The 17,280-nt window shown below is 37.3% G+C and overlaps 1 protein-coding gene across 3 annotated transcripts; it reads left to right on the top strand.

Moving 5' to 3' along the window:
- Window positions 1-1,061: 1,061 nt before the first annotated feature.
- wdr73 (WD repeat domain 73) lies at window positions 1,062-12,277 on the top strand. Of its 3 annotated transcripts, none has more exons than XM_044359941.1 (9): window positions 1,062-1,169; window positions 2,232-2,299; window positions 4,556-4,641; window positions 4,783-4,871; window positions 5,599-5,666; window positions 6,745-6,918; window positions 8,570-8,956; window positions 10,244-10,487; window positions 11,127-12,277. In XM_044359941.1, exons 1-8 carry the CDS (start codon window positions 1,096-1,098, stop codon window positions 10,480-10,482), a joined length of 1,185 nt encoding a protein of 394 aa, XP_044215876.1. In that variant the 5' UTR covers window positions 1,062-1,095; the 3' UTR covers window positions 10,483-10,487; window positions 11,127-12,277. The 3 variants fall into 3 exon arrangements, with proteins under 3 accessions (XP_044215876.1, XP_044215875.1, XP_044215874.1); XM_044359940.1 differs by having other exon boundaries at window positions 11,130-12,277; XM_044359939.1 differs by having other exon boundaries at window positions 10,244-12,277.
- Window positions 12,278-17,280: the final 5,003 nt, after the last annotated feature.

Here is a 17,280-nt window from a genome sequence, read left to right on the forward strand (position 1 = left end):
GAGAAGAAGTGCGTACCAGTGTGTGTTTTAACACAAGTGCATCACAATTAAGCAAGTTGCACAGCTCACCATCCTTTATTTACACTCGGGAATAAACACTTTCAGAAAACACATGTTCTTGCCTTCATTAGGACGGTGGAGGTCAGATAACTGAGAACATTTGGGGAATAAAACGTGTGGTTTCATGATGCAGAAAAACAATGGAGGGAAGTCGTATCTGGAAAACTTTTGAATTATTTTCACAGCAGCTCAAGTTGTGTAATCACTTATTTAACCCACATTTGTTGTTGCAAAAACATGGACTGTCACCTGTCATTCTTAGTAAGATTGATTAAAGGAAAGGTTCACAATTTTTCAAGAAAAAGATTTTCCTCGCTGTTCATACTGGATATTAAAAGATCCTTTAAATGTGCTTTCAGTGTAAGTGATGGAGGCCAAAATCCACAGTGTGTCCACACAGTTTTGGACAAGTTGCTTGAAAACTGTAAAGAGCAATTACATTACTTATTACTCAGCAGCAAAAGTAAAGCGTTACATTAGTCGTTACTTCACTTTGTTACTCAGCTTTCAGCTGCGTCAGAGTTGCCTTTAAACAACTCAACACTGATGTTCACACAGTTATTATGTGCAAAAAAAAAGCTCATCTGAAGCTTATATGACCTTTAACAAAAATTAAAGGTATAGATATAGAGAATAAAATACAATAAAATATATAAAAATAGAATAAAATAAGATAAAAACATTAAAATAAACAAGTAAAACATAGATAGAACTGGAAACATTAATAAAAAGCTTTTTTAAAGATAGGTTTTAAGAAGTTATTTAAATAAAGTTTGTTGACATTTTTAAATAAAGTTTTGTTAGTATAAAAACAGAAACTGTTCCCTCTGATATTTCTGTGTTTTTCATATTATAAAAATAAATTAACATACAATAAACCTCTTCAATATCCTCCTCTGATTATTGATCCGTACAGTAGACGCCAGTAGAGGCTCCAGGCCGACAGGCGTCGCTGTGACGTAAACATCAGTTTAATGATCCACCAATAGGAGAGAAGAGTGAGAAACAGGAAGTAAACAGTGCGCGGATGAGAGCATGGATGATGGAAAGATGGAAGAACCAGAGTTTGATGATGTTTTAGATGACTGGTTCATCGAGTCCCTGAAAACGTGAGAAAACTTTTCACTTTTCGTTTGAACAGTAAAGTTTTTTATTCGAGCTGAAAGCGGGAAAATAAAGCTGCTGTGAACTTTTAACGCTTAAAAATCTCTTGAGTTTGATGTCCTCGTGTTTACCAGCAGTTGTAAATTACTCTTAAATAACATCACAAAGTATTTTTATCCTTCAAATTCAGCTGTTTTTCAACTCGGCTCGCTTTTGATTTCATTTAGCAGCTACTTTTTCGCTAAAATGCTAAATTTAAAACGTGAGAACATGAGCTGAACTGCAGCTCGGTGTCAGAAAATCTCCGGATGACAAAACTTAATACAGTAATGTGTGAAAAAATGAATAAAGAAAACAAAAGCTCGGAGAGTTATTTTAATGCCGAATTGAAGGTTGGACTCCTTTTGATAAAATAAATTAAATCATCTTTGATAGCAAAGCTTTTTGTGCTTGTTGCTGAAATAATGAATATTAAATATCTACATTTTTGAAAGTAGTCTGGTGTAAAGCTAGTAAAAAAAAAAAAGAAAATGCAGGTTTGAAGAACAAAAAATACATTTTACTGTAAGAATGTGAACACACATATTGCTTTATGAGAAGCTAATTAAAGCCGTATATTTATATTAGTAATATGTGGAGCTGCAATGATTCATTTTTTAAAGAAAAAATAATAAAGTTCTCTTCTTCCAGCTTCCAACATTTTTCACCATTTTATGACATTTTATTGACCAAACAACTAACCAATTAATCAATAATGAAAATAGCCACTAGTTGCAGTGCTGGTAATATGTAACATGGATCGTCAAATGTAAATATTACATCTTAATTTGATTATTAGCACAAGTTGCTGATAATAAAATCAACAAAAAGTCCCCATAAAGCTTCAACTCCTATTATACACTGTATTTAATTCCTGGAGAACAACTTTGAAACTGTCGTCTCTCAGCAGTAAAACATTTTCACTGTGAATTACACTCTTCTAATAATAATATCACACTGTGTATAATTTGGTGTCGCTGTAACATTTGAGCTGAACTTGTAAAACTCGTCTGTCTGGTTCCCTTCAGGTACAAAGATCTTCATGTGTTTCAGCTGGAAGTTCCCACGCAGGTCATCGAGTGGACGTCAGGGAAGAGTGAGTCAATTTATTTGATAATATCATCATCATCATCATCATCTGGCTGACTCATTAACACCAGAACGTAGACTGAATATTGCAGTTTTGACCATCAAGGCAAACTTACATGAGAATATCGAGACAATTAATGACAGCTGGTTTTATTAAATCACATGAGAACCGTGTCGGTGTTGATTCACAGACATTTGTCCATCAACAGAAACTTAATTAGCTGCTAATTTGATAATCGAATAACATGTCAGATATTTGCAGGTAGCAGCTTCTCAAATGTGAAGATTTGAAGCTTTTCTGTCAGACATCATATGAGACTGAATATGTTTGGATTTGAAGATGAGCTCTAGAATTATTATAATGAGAATATTTCACTGTTTTATGACATTTTATAGACAAATGATGATGTTTATAACAGTAAACAGCTGGTTCAGGGTGTTTCTGACGGTGTAACATCAGCTGCTGTAGCTGTAATATGATGGTCACATGACTCCTCTCATATCTTCTATCACAGCTGCTGATTGACTCTGATCAATGTGCAACCTCAAATTCGTCTTTTCACTCTTTTTATTAACGTTTTTGTGAATGAAACTCACCCACAAACGCAGCAGAACACGTCGCCTTATATGAACATTTTAATGGCGTCGATGATGAAATCTCAGGAACGTTCAGCTCCTCATGAACATGTGACATCTATCAGACAAGTTTCAAACCTCACAGAGAAGAAAATTCAAATGTTCTGTGCAGTGAATTCGTTTGGTGGTTTAAAGAGTTTCTTTGTAAACAAACAAAGCTCATTGTGTTTTTCCTGGAGGTCTAAAAGAAGTGTAAAATCTATTTCCTCTCTCATAAAACATTTGCAAAAGCTGATTTTTATTAAACGTTTGAATCTTGCAGTTGCAGTTTTCTTCTTCTTCTCTGCCTTTATTGACGCGTTGCAGCTTCACATCATTGAAATAGTGTCTGAATCTCTGAAAACATCTCATCCAAATCGATTATTGTTATTATTTATTCAGTTTTTTTTGTTGGAAAAACACGACACAAAGAAAAGGAGAATACAGAACATCATCATCCTCTCCTGCACCAGAGATAAACAAACAACAACAACAACAACAACAGGATACTATTGATTATATTATACAACCTGTTAGAGCTGCAACCATCAGTCATCAGAAACTATTCTGATAATCATCGTTTTCATCATCAAATATTTGATGTTTCCAGCTGCTGTTTGAACTTTTCATGATGACAGTTAATTGACTGTTTTAACATTTTTGACTGTTAATCAGATAAAACAAGCTGAAAACATCACAGTGATGATAGTTTTTCACTATTTTATACACTAATTGAGTAAATAATTTACAGATGAATCGATAATTTTAATACAACCTGACTAGAGCTGAAACAATTAATCAATTAATTAATTAGTTGATCGTCAGAAAATTAATTGACAACTATTTTGATAATTGAATAAGTGTTTATTGTCTGTTAATGAGACTGTTTGATGCTTTTGTTTGTCGTTCAGGACGAATAAAAACACTTTTCAATTTGTTAACTCGACCTTTTAAAGACTAAAAGATGAATTAATTAATTAATTGAGAAAATAATTGACTACAGAGATCTGGAGGGGCTGCGGATAACAAAATAACTACTTTGTGCTCCTGATTTAATAATTATATTATTATTATTATTAATAATAATTGTACGTCCATGCAGCTGAGTTTTTATGAATGGACGACATCAACAGGAGCATGAAAGTGTCTGTTATCTGTATTCTACAGGATATTATAAAGCATCTACACATCTTAGTCCAACCTAATAATAAAACCTTATTAAAGCCCAGTGATCTGTAGTGACTGGGAACACTGGGCCAGATAATAACATGAGGCTGAATCTCATTAAATCAAAAGCAGGAATTAGTTGTTGTTGTTTTTTCTTCGTCATGGCACCTCCTGGCCTCCGTAATGTGCAGATTAAATGATAATGAAAATAATTGTTAGTTGCAGCCAGACGAGATAAACTGACTAATACACACAAAACACACAAAACACACAAAACACACAACACACACAACACACACAACACACACACCATGAAACAAAACGCTTCAGGTCTGTTTATTATTCTCTGTTATCATGTAACAGATGAACGTTATATGTTAAAGCTGTGTGCTTATTTTCCACAGCAGCTAAACTTTGTGTTGGGAAATAATCAGGTTTTTTGTTTGTTGTTTGTTTACATGTTTGTTTGTTGCGTCTGCAGCCGTCTGCGTCGCAGGTCACCGTCCGTCCAAAAATGAAATCTTGGAGCTTCGTTTGCCGCTAAAACTCTTCGCTGATGAAAATAAGGTAATAAAAGACAAACAAGTCGAGACTTTGAGGTTCTTTTTTTTTTTTATTACCGCGACATTAAACGCCACTCAGAGCCTCTGCTGTGTGTGTGTGTGTGTGTGTGTGTGTGTGTGTGTGTGTGTGTGTTGATGTGTTCAGGGTCTCTGTGCAGAACGGGATTTTAAAGTTGTCCACGGCGGCTTCTCAGACGGTCCGGTTCGCTGCCTCAGACACGTCCCAGGAACCAGGTCAGTTCATTCATTATGATTTATTTCCCACTGAGAAACTCTTCTCTGTCTTTTCTGAAGCTTCTTTCATGAACTTTACGTCACTGAAGTTGAAATATAGTGATTAATGCAGGTGTGAAAAACATGAAGGCAGTGAAACCTCTTTGAAAGAAGAAGAACAAAATGAAAAGAGCAAAATAAATGAAATAAATGATCTGATTGTTCTTCTCAAGCTGCAACTAACATTCATCAATAATTATTGAATATTTTATCAATAGTTAAAACTTTTAAAGTAAAGTAATTGTATTTATGTTAATTGTTGTGTATTATCACATAAATAATAATTTATATATATGTGTAACACTTGTCAAAAGCAATTTGACTAAGTGCTTCAGACATAAAAACAGAGAATACACAGCAGCTATTAGACATTAGAATAAGTTTAATGCTATTAAGAAATAGAAAGATGAATAAATGAAAAGACATTTAGAATAATAAATGAATTAAAACATTACAAAACAAAACAAAACAAACAAAAAAACCCTCAAATTAAAATCCAGATTATAAAAGACGACACAGACGCTGCAAACATCAACCTGACTGACGAGGATCAATACAAACCCAGCTGGTTTATTCTGGAGCTTCTCATCGTACTGACGTGTGTTTATATATCAGATGTTCAGATGTTGTTCAGTCAAACAGAAGTTGATGTTTCTGTTTTTATCTTCTGTCTTGTTTTTTTTTGTAGATGTGTCGTTACCAACGACGGGCTGACCTCTGACCTGCAGCTGTGGGACCTCGGAGGAGACGACAGCGGTGAGTTACGATTACCTGCAACTGTGTGACATCACAAGTTTAACCCCTCCACCTCCCTCTCCCCCTTCCATAAAACATGTTTTTCCTCTTGTTCCTTCCGCTGGATGTATGTGCAGAGTTAGTTTTTAATTGAATAAAACAATAAAAGATGAGTAAATGTTAAGAGAACAGTTAAAATAATAAAATAAATTATGAGCAATAAAAGACACAAGTCAAACTAAAGTTATAAAATAAATAGATAATAAGAGTAAAATGTTAATAATTAAAAATTAATTGAGCAATAAAAGCATCAAGAAGCTCTATGTGACGTATTATTTAAGTATCTTTTTGTTGTTAATTTGAACTTTTACAACTTAGTTTTTGGACATAAATTTTAGAAAACAAACGTTGCACAGCTGATCATGTGACAGATAAAAACAATAAGAACCTGAACACAGACTCACTGCTGGAATATTTATTAAATCATTAAACGTTTCAGTCTGTCCGACCTTCATCACAACACTTCCATATATAAACATTAGAGCTGCAGCATCGTCCAATCAGAGGACTGCAGAGATTAACCTCAAATATACACGTCATCATCCAGGTTAGTCAGAAAAATAGAAAATAACACAACAATGACAATAAATCTAACAATATAGCAGCATCTATATAACACCAAAACTCTCCAAAGGTCAAAAATAGAAAATAACAAATGAATTAAGAGCAAAAGTGCTGATATATAAATAAATAAATCTTATTATTATTAAACATATCGCAGCAAAAACACAGTTAACCAGTCAAAAGGAAAGATAAATTATTATTATTATTACACATTAAACATTATATCTGCCTCCAAATGGCACCAAATTGGTCAAAGTCAAGTCAAAGATGCACAAAGCATAAATAAAACCAATTCATCATTAATCTCTACGGTAACATCCATATAATTTAAACACTATAAGAAATCTTATAGATTGTAGAGATGAAATGTTGCAGAGGACCGTTACACATGGATATACATTTTAAAAAGTTAAATTGATTGAACTGAAACATCTTCTTCTACATCCTTTGTGGTCGTCTTGTCGTCCAATGACAGATGTGATCAGGAGAACAGGAAGTATCGAGGGGACGAGGAGTGATTCGCAGAGCGGCGGCGGCGGCAGCAGGATCGCAGCTCGTTTCTCGTCGGAGCCGAATGTTCTTCACGGAGCTCAGAGCAGCGACGTCCGGCTGACGCAGATCAGCTCAGGACGGACTCTTTATAAACTAGGTAACACCGAGAGATCTACTCTTCTTCTCCAGCAGTTTAAACACTGATCAATACCGTCAGTGATTGATTATAATCGATCAGTTTTACATCCAGGAAACTTTAGCTGTTAAATGTAACAGACACGTTTAACTGGTTCTGTGTAGAGAATAAATTTCACACTCAGATAAAATGTAGTTTTAATGATATTCAAATATTAATTCAAATTTGAAAATTAAAATGCAGCATGAACAATATAACCTGATTCTCCCTTCATGCACTGGGTCGGAGATGTGGAGTAAAATCTCTAATATAACGAATAAAAGTTCCTGACAGAACAGGGAGAGAATATAGATGAACAGAAACTATTTAATCTGCATATTAAAGATTAAACTCAAACTCTTCATGTATAATGATCTGTGGAGACCTGTTGTTAATATTTCTGGTTGCATTTTTGAGTCGATATAATTCTGAAACACACTGAAGCTTCAGGGTGAATTTTGTCTCTCATCTCCTCTAAAAAAACTAATTTCCAACAGACGTTTAAATTAAAGGACTAGTTCACAATATTTCCAGTGTCTTCAAACAACAGTCAGGTGTCCATAGTAACAGTGAAAGAGGTTTTCCTCGCTGTAATCATTCCTCCTGTTCATACTGGATATTAAAAGATCCTTCAAATGTGCTTTCAATGGAAGTGATGGAGCTTCATCAGTCTGAGTTAGTCATATCAAGTGGATATCTGACACATTTACAGTCTTTTTAGCATCAAATTCCCTCTTTGTGTTTCCCTGTTGAGCTGCAGGTGGAAGTATAGTAACAAAAAGAGGAACTTTGGCACTAAAAAGACTGTAACGTTGAAAGATATCTACTTGATTGACGCTGAAGCTTCATATTAGCTTCAGATAAACTTTTAAATACATTTTTGTCCTCCATCACTTCCATTGTAAGGTCATTATGAAGGGATCTTGTAATGGTCAGTATGAACAGGAGGAATGATTACAGCAAGAAAAACAGGTTCTAATGTTCATTTGGGCTCCTGACTGTTGTTTTAAGACACACTTGAAAAATTGTGAACCCGCCCTTTAACGTAGATGGGACATGACGTGAGTGCGGTATTATGCTAGTAGTAGCTAATGTAGCCTCCAGCAGAGATGAGGAGCTACACTAACTGCTAATATCACTTCTTTCTAACGCAACATCACTTGAGGTAATTTATCAGATTTACACAGCTCCCTCTGGACTGTTGTTTTAAGACACACTTGAAAAACTGTGAACCCGTCCTTTAATGAATAAGACATAACAATGTCTTCTGAATCTTTTAAGACTTGACTGTCTGACCTTCTCTTCCCGTCAGAAGTTGCTCAGCTGCGTCTGAGTTACAGAGTAGATGAGTTAACGGTGATTCAGAACTTCACATTTATGTTTCAGCTATTTTTCCCACATTTCCAGTTAACCACATTACCCAGCAGACATCACTGACTGGAGTCTGTTACAGCCTGAGAACAAACACTGACACCAACCTGCCACTCAAACTAACAGAGTTAATTCTTCTACTTAGATTTCCCAGCTGGCCTTCACATTCAAACCAGTAACATTCCAGTTGTTTCAACATATTATGATGTTTCAGTTATTTCAGAATTATCACTTGTGTGTTTTTATTATTTTGTCCCAACAGCGTCGGACTCAGCGGATCCTCTCAGTTCTCTACAGTTTCTGAGTGACGACGTTTTCCTCGCCGGCTGCTGTAACGGCAGCGTTTACATCGCAGACACCCGGACGTCCGCCGCTGCTGCCGCCGCTCCTCAGCTTTCAGCTCCGCCCGCGTCCTCGGGTGAATCCGTCCTCTGGTGGACGGACGCCACTGCGGGTCCGTCCCGTCTGGACCCGTCCGGCTGCAGGCTGGTTCGACTCTCCTCGTCTGGTCGGGCGCTGGTTTCAGACCTGAGGAGTCTGCGAGGAGCCGTGTGTCAGGCTCAGCTGGATGTACCGACGCGTCGCTGCAGCTCGGATGATGTCAGAGTGTCGTGGGCGCCGGCGCTGGACGACTGCGTCTCAGTGTCGGGTCAGTTTACACGCACACAGCGTATGGAAGCCTACAGGGGACAATATTAAAATGATAATATAAACTTGAAAATGACAATAGAATTCTACTATAGCATTATAATTTTCCACATAAGTGTAATATAAACAATGACACGGAACCTTTATGTAATTAATATTTAAGTCATAATCAAACAGTTCCGGGTATCAATAGACTGAAATAACGCAGTAACAAGTAGTTTGATACCTGCATTCGATCCTTTTTGTATCCAGATGTAGAAAAAAAAGACTTTGTTTATTTCTCGCAGCCAATCACTGTAAGCGTTGGTGGATTTAATGCGATGTGATTGGTCCACAAACGCAGCAGCTACGACCCAAAACAGTCTGAGGTGATAAAACTTCACCGTACAGTTATTTAATAAATATTTAAATAATCTGAACACAAAATGTATTTAAAAATCATTTGGATGAAGACGAGTACCGGCAACTGAATGCTTCCATTCACTTACTGGTACTGGTATCACTTTAAGGGTACTGGTATTGGTACTGGTATCACTTTAAGGGTACTGGTATCGGTACTGGTATCACTTTAAGGGTACTGGTATCGGTACTGGTATCACTTTAAGGGTACTGGTATCACTTTAAGGGTACTGGTATCGGTACTGGTATCACTTTAAGGGTACTGGTATCACTTTAAGGGTACTGGTATCGGTACTGGTATCACTTTAAGGGTACTGGTATCGGTACTGGTATCACTTTAAGGGTACTGGTATTGGTACTGGTATCACTTTAAGGGTATTGGTATCACTTTAAGGGTACTGGTATCGGTACTGGTATCACTTTAAGGGTACTGGTATTGGTACTGGTATCACTTTAAGGGTACTGGTGTTGGTACTGGTATCACTTTAAGGGTACTGGTATTGGTACTGGTATCACTTTAACGGTATTGGTATCACTTTAAGGGTACTGGTATCGGTACTGGTATCACTTTAAGGGTACTGGTGTTGGTACTGGTATCACTTTAAGGGTATTGGTATCACTTTAAGGGTACTGGTATCGGTACTGGTATCACTTTAAGGGTACTGGTATTGGTACTGGTATCACTTTAAGGGTACTGGTATCACTTTAAGGGTACTGGTATAGGCACTGGTATCTCTTTAAGGGTACTGGCATTAGTACTGGTATCTCTTTAAGGGTACTGGTGTTGGTTCTGGTATTTCTGACATAATTAATAGACTTTTAGTTAATATGACAATAATAAGAACTTTTGTTTACCTTCAGTGTGTTCATTCGTCTCTTCCTCTGGCAGGTTTCAGTGCAGCCGTTCAGATCTACAACACGTCCGTCTGGACGGCGGCGCTGCAGGAAGCTCAGCCGCTGTTCGAGCACCGCGGTCACACGGTTTCATCCCAACAGTCCGACGACGGCGTCCCCGTCTTCGTCACCTCCCACGTCTGGCATCCCGAGCGGCCGCGGACGCTGCTGTCCGCCGCCTCGGACGGCTCCGTCCACGTGTGGGACTGGGTCGACCAATCGGCCGCCAGCTGATGTGGGTCAGTAGAACCGCTGAGTCCGACGCGGCTTCCTGTGTGTGGATGAAGAGATGAAAGATCCGTCTGAATGTGATTAAAGAAACAATTTACTGAAAAGAACAAACAAACATAAACGCAGCGAGAAATAGAAAGTTGTTTCTTGACGCCTTAAAAACAATTTCAGAAAGTAGAAGATGATGTTCCAGATCAAATTCTGTGTGCATCCTGTGAAAAGAAAAATAAACAGTTCTGACTTTACAAATTACACATAAAATGATCCATTCAGCTGTTCCTGGTACAGTCTGAGGTAATAACACATTTAAATCAGACACATGGATAACAGTGTGTAAATTTAAAAAAAAAAAAAACACATTTATCTTGCTTTTTCTCTTCAAATTGAAACATCTGTCGTGCTGGCAGCTCTGTGAGGCTGCAGATAAATACCAACATGTCTGTTTGGCAGGTTTAATGAACCATCTTAGTTCAAGTTTTTATAATCGGCAACTATTCTGATAGTCGATTAATCATTTAAATCACCGTTCGAGCAAAAATACCAAACGTTTGCTGATTCCAGGTTTGCAAATCAAAAGCCAGCAGCAGTTACATCATTATAGAGGTCTGTGTGTGTGTGTGTGTGTGTGTGTGTGTGTGTGTGTGCAGCAGGTGTCGGATCACACGCTGAAAGGGTTAACCCTCCTCGTCTCTAACGGCGGCTGTATCAGACTTCAGCCCATTAAAGCTCCTCTCCAGCTGAGTTCGGCCGTTACTCCCTGACATTCACTCCCAACTTCACGCGGTGATTCGTCAGCTTTGAGGAGGTGAGAAAGGAGCCGAGGTCTCAACCTTCTCGTTCCAGTTTCTCCTTTTTTCATTCGTGACACGACTATTAAGTCACTTTTCATGTGAACAGCCGAATGCAACGGTATGTCTGCCTTCCAGGAGAGACTCTCTGAAAATATGCACCTTTAAAGCTCCGAGTTTAAACGATGCTTCTCTGTGAGGCGGTTGGACAGCAACTGTCCACAGAAACGAAGAAAACGGGTCCACAGTGAGGTCATTTTTCAAAACTGAGTATAACAAACACAGTCGTATCGAGGTGGATGTTTCAAACACATCGGCACATTAGGACCAAGCTTATTAAATTAAATATCACTAGAGGTAAGTGAGGTAGTTTATTTTTGAGGGGGGTGGGAGATTAGGGTGACCCCGACCCCCCTTTTAAGTACATGACGCATGAAAACATCTGTGTGGCAACATGACACATCTGTTGACGCAGTGATGCAGCAAAAAAAAAAAAAACAGATTTGTGTGATTTGAAATGAACGAACGTCTCACATGTGAGGACTCGCTGACCTGAGATCAGACACTTTACTCTCGTTTGTGGGTCACGTGGAGTCAGACTGCACAAGAGTTTTCACGTGAAATTAAATATTCCAAACATGTGATATTTGGTCTTTGTCATTGTGTTTTCTCAGGGTTTGTTAGTTTAGTTTATAGTCCAGGTCATATGTTCACTTTTTATAATAAATAAAAGCATGAAACTGGGCATTTTCAGACATGGAGCCAGAAACACCTCGTGGTGGCCACGTTTATGGCTCCATGTCTGAAAATGTTCAAGGCCCCAAACTGTACAAGTGTGCCCAGTTTTATGCTTTTATTTATTATAAAAAGTGAACATAATTTTCACCAGGACTATTAGAACATTTGAGACATTTTAATTCTGTTGGAAATGTGATTTTGTACTTTATGACTGAATGTTATAAGAGAAAATAAATAAAATGCTTTTTACAAAATAAAAAACTCCAACAGTGTTTATTTAAAGCTCATTGTTTAAAAATGTAAACAGCATCATTACTGTGTGTCATCATATGTTCTGACATTTTTGCACCAAATCCACCTTCCATCTCTGGTTGGTTTTCCTCCTTGATCCGATTCGTTTGGGAGACACTTTAGAGGAAGTGGTCTCGATCCGGATTGTGGTGGGAACGTGACCCGACCTCCATCTGACCGCCTGCAAGGTTTAATTTATAGCCGGGATGCTGCTGAGTGAAATTCTCCTCTACTGTTTGACTATAGACTTTTTTTTTTCTTGCTTTACATAGTTTATTAAAAAAGGAAAAAAAACAGAATAAAATATTAAAATTTTCTTTTTTGTACCGAGAATTCCTGAAGAAACTGGGAGATGTGCTTTTAAATTTAAAACTCCGTCAGACTTATTTTACTTCGCTTGTTTACCTCAAATGTGCTTATTGACTGTATTTACTGTCGTTTTTCATTATTACTACATCTCTCTCTCTCTCTCTCTCTTTCCTCCCTATTTAATCCTTTTAAACGCAGACGTTTGACAGTTTTATTCGTTATGGCAGTAGCTGCTGGTTTCTTGTCGGTCTGATGCAGATGATGCTTCTAACAGATGTAGAGGTTTGGGATTTTGTGAGATTCCTGTTTGTTTGTTTGCCTGTTTAGTTGTTTGTTTAATTCTTTTCAGCATTATTAGTATCTGTTTGTTTGCAGCCAAAATAACAAACACGAGTCAAAATGAGCAGATAATTCAACAATCTGTACAGGAAGTGTGAAATTCTCCTCAATCCTGAAGCTGTTTTTTATGACTTACACAGTATTTACATTTACAGAAAGACTATAAGACACATCTGAGTTGTGTCAAATATAACAACATTATGTTTAAGAGCCAATTCATGCTCACTATCATGATAACATACACAGAGAGGGTGTTGAGGATAAATGGAAATGTGCTGATGATGAAGGTGAGATGAGTCATTTATGTAATTTGAAGGCACAAAGGAGGTAATTTAAGGGTAAAATTACTAAACTAAAAGAAGGAAATGAGCGCTTGGAGCGTTACAAATTATTTACTAATTCTAGAAGATGATTTATTAAACAAATTCTTTACCTTCTGACTGCTGCTGTAGGCTCCAGAGTTTCCTCAGGTCTTCATTAATAGTCTTCATTTTGGGGTCCTGTAAGGAGACACATGTTGATGTCTGAAATCACCAGTTTGCTGCATAATCTTCTCTTTCTGCCAGTTTATTTACTTTTCTGATATTCATACACCAGAGAATGTCCTCAAAACTTTCTTTTTGCTTTTTACATTTGACATAAACCGACCTCAGGACTCACAGATCCGGCTTTTCTTCCCACCGATATGATTTAATATTTCACTTGACTTCAACTTAATTTAAGGGAATAATGTAAAAAAAACAAAAAACACCCAGCTGACAGCAGCAGGACTCTGTACAGGTGTGATGGGGACAAACTGAGAGAGGCATCAGACTTGTTTTGGAGCAAACAGAAGAAAAACAGGGAGACGTGTCTTTTCATGTTTATACAATATATTAATTGCAAAAGTTTGCATTTTTACAATATAAAAGTTTACTACTCAGCACTATATGACAAGCGTCCATGCATGTCAACTAAAGGACAGTTGCAGTTAAATGAAACCTTTCTGTTAGCTTGTATTTATCATCATCATCATCATTAGACCTGCAACGATTAGTTAATCAATCGATTAGTCAGTTGACAGAAAATATATTAACTATTTTGATGATTGAATAATCGTTTAACAAATTTTTGAGCAAAAAAATCTAAAAATTTGATGGTTCCAGGTTCTCAATGTAAGAATTTGGCTGCATTTCTGGTTCTTCTGTGATAGTAACTAGAACATTTGGGGGTTTTGGACTGTTGATCAGATAAAACAAGACATTTCAGGATGTGAAATTGGGCTTTAGGAAAGTGTGATGGCCATTTTTCACTGTTTTCTGATGTTTTATAGACCAAACGATTAATCGATTAATAAAGGAAATGACCCGGCAGATTCACTGATAATGTTAGTTGCAGCCCAAATTGCCATCTTCTCTCCTCTCTCGCTGTGTTTAAACAGACAGTGAGGTGAGAGAGGTTGATGCATGAATGAATCAAACTGTGACTGCAAACCCAAACCACCCAGAGACTGAACAGAACATTACAACCTGACAGGTCAAAACATGTGTGAAAGAACTGCAGCTCTGCTTCATTCACTAACAGCCTGCCTGACCTTGGTTTCTTCTTTCCAGCCTCCAGACGCCGACTACAAAAGCAAAAAAAAGTTTAATTATCAAAGTACAATCATTCCCGAGGCTTTCACTGTACAAAAAAACCCCAACAACTTTACTTTCTCTTTGACAGTTTACCTCCCACAAGAGATTATTTCATGTCATGGAACAACACTGTCGCCTTGACCTTTGACCTTCCAACCATTCACTTATATTACAGCCTATACGGAAGGACATTTTTCATGCATTGAAGTGCGTCATACGTCAGTTGTGGAAGCATAAACACTCTCATCGAGTGTTTCACGTTGGTGTACTCTCAGACTGAAAAACTGTGAACCTGAAACTTTACTCCACTGAACAGGATACATGCAGCTATAAAACATCACTACAAAGTAAAGAAAACCCATTTAACCCTCTCCTCAACATTGCATTTTTGCAAATTGGAAGTTTTACCTGGAAAACAAAAATGAACGCATACCATTGATGACAACAACTCCATTTTCAACCATCATTCTCTCCTGTGGGGTTCCCCAAGGCTCTGTATTAGGACCACTGCTCTTCTCATTATAAATGCTCCCACTTGGCAACAACGGCTTCATGCAAGTGTTGTTCTCTTTATTGTTGTGTTGTTCTCTTCCACCAAAATACGTCAAATATATCCGTCAGCCTTGATGACGGAACCATTCTTCCTAATTCATTGCTCAAAAATCTAAGTGTCACTTTCGAGTCATCACTTTTAATTTAAAAACACATCAATGACGTCACAAAAGTCGCTTTACTCCATCTCCACCAGACTGCCTGAGTTTGTGCATTTCTAAAGGAGATGAGAACTCCAGCAACACTTGTAGTATGAAGAACAACTATTAGTTGACTGACGCATTTTGGCTTGTGGCCTTCATCAGGGTCATCATAAAACACATTACAAACACCATTTAAAGTAAGCTGGGTATGAAAAAAGGTTAAAAAAAAAAAAAAAGACAACCAATCATATACATCCAGACACTATCAGCCAATGGGGCATCTACAAAGATTGGTTGGATATATAGTCATGTGACTTCAGGCCAATCGTTGTCCAAGAAGGGACATGGGTGACACCGTATTTGGTCCATTAACTAGAAAGGTGCAACTATGGGTTGGTACTTGGGTTTGGAAGTCTTTTTATTATTTTTTAATCAATTTATATTGTTGTATTATGCATCTTTCTGCTCTCTATATACACAGCACTTCATAAAGCCTTTTATCTTTACTATTACTATTATTATTATTGTTATTATCCTAATCAAAGTGTTTCTAATGTATACCATGTCTAATAGGCACATTTTTGGATTAACAAAAACCCAAGTACCACCCCATAGGTGCACCTTTCTAGTTAATGGACCAAATATGGCGTCACCCATGTCCCTTCTTGGACAACGATTGGCCTGAAGTCACATGACCATATATCCAACCCATCTCTGTAGATGCCCCATTGGCTGATGTGTGTCTGGATGTATATGATTGGTTGTCTTTTATATATATTTTTTTAAACTTTTTCATACCCAACTTACTTTATTTAAACGTTGTTTGCAATGTGTTTTATGATGACCTTGATGAAGGCCACAAGCCGAAACTCGTCGGTCAACTAATAAAGTTGTTCTTCATACTACAAGTGTTGCTGGAGTTCTCATCTTTCAAGACTTCTTTCCCTTCTCTGTGAACCTTGGAAGTAGGTGAAGTTGTGCCAGAGACACTTACTCTGCTTTGTGCATTTCTAACACAGTCAGACGCAGAGATTCCCATTCATGCATTTATCACCTCCAGACTCAGAGTAACACACTGTTCTCAGATCTTCCACACTGCAGCACAAAAAAACCTCCAACTAGTCCAAAATGCAGCCGCCAGATCTCTTACAGGGATTCAAACATTTGAGCACATAACAGTGTATCTGTCCTCACTTCACTGGCTCCCATTTCACTCCTTATCACCTTCATGGACCAGCACCATCCTGCCTGGCAGAACCTCTCAGTCCCTGATGGTAAAACCTCTATTTTCCTTCCTTCTCCTTCTTGTAAAGTGTACGGATACTTTTGTGATTTTACTGTATGTAGAGGCACTTCACTTAATTTCTGATCTTTGTATTTGTAAATTGTTTTATTGCTTTTTATGCTTGTACAGTCTCATTACTTTGTGTCTTTTTAGATTGTTATTTAGGTATTTATGGTTGTTTATTTATGTATTTTTTAAACTAGTCCACATATAGATTTTTGAGATTATAGCCTGCAAAAAAAGGGACATTGCAGGATAACAGAATATTCATAAAAACATGCTGTGATCCTTCAGTGTCTGGCTGTGAGTTTGCTGCACTCGTGCAATATTCCCAAGACGATAAAAAAAAACAATTCTGGTGATTTTTTTTTTTTTTGTCAGAAGTTCTTGCAACTTTAGATCAGGATCAAACACATTTTCTGAGGAAGCTGCTGTGTTTTCTGTCAGTAAGATTTACAAATTGGTAAATCTCTGTTTCCCCGACCTGCCTACTGTCTTTCACCTGATCTTAGTCCTGTCACAGTTGGAATATCACAAAAGTGTTTTTATACCTTCTACTTCTTGTTCAAGCTGCCTGACTGATCTAATAAGACATGTTTGTTCTGTCAAATGTGTTTGTTTTTTTTCTTCTTTTTGGTATTTGGCAACATTTTTTTTTCTTTTCCCAATTTCTTGTTTCTCCGCCAGCAATAAAAACAACTAAAAAGCACATTTTTATTCTATTCTGACTGTTGTTGAAG

The sequence above is a fragment of the Thunnus albacares genome, chromosome 8 (genome assembly GCF_914725855.1).
Source record: "Thunnus albacares chromosome 8, fThuAlb1.1, whole genome shotgun sequence".
Taxonomy (NCBI): domain Eukaryota; kingdom Metazoa; phylum Chordata; class Actinopteri; order Scombriformes; family Scombridae; genus Thunnus; species Thunnus albacares.

Coding starts and splice junctions, on each gene's coding strand:
- wdr73 (XM_044359939.1), top strand. CDS start 1,096: ATGGATGATGGAAAGATGGAAGAACCAGAGTTTGATGATGTTTTAGAT. Junction 5,667..6,744: donor CCTCGGAGGAGACGACAGCG/GTGAGTTACGAT, acceptor GTCCAATGACAG/ATGTGATCAGGAGAACAGGA. Junction 8,957..10,243: donor CGACTGCGTCTCAGTGTCGG/GTCAGTTTACAC, acceptor TTCCTCTGGCAG/GTTTCAGTGCAGCCGTTCAG.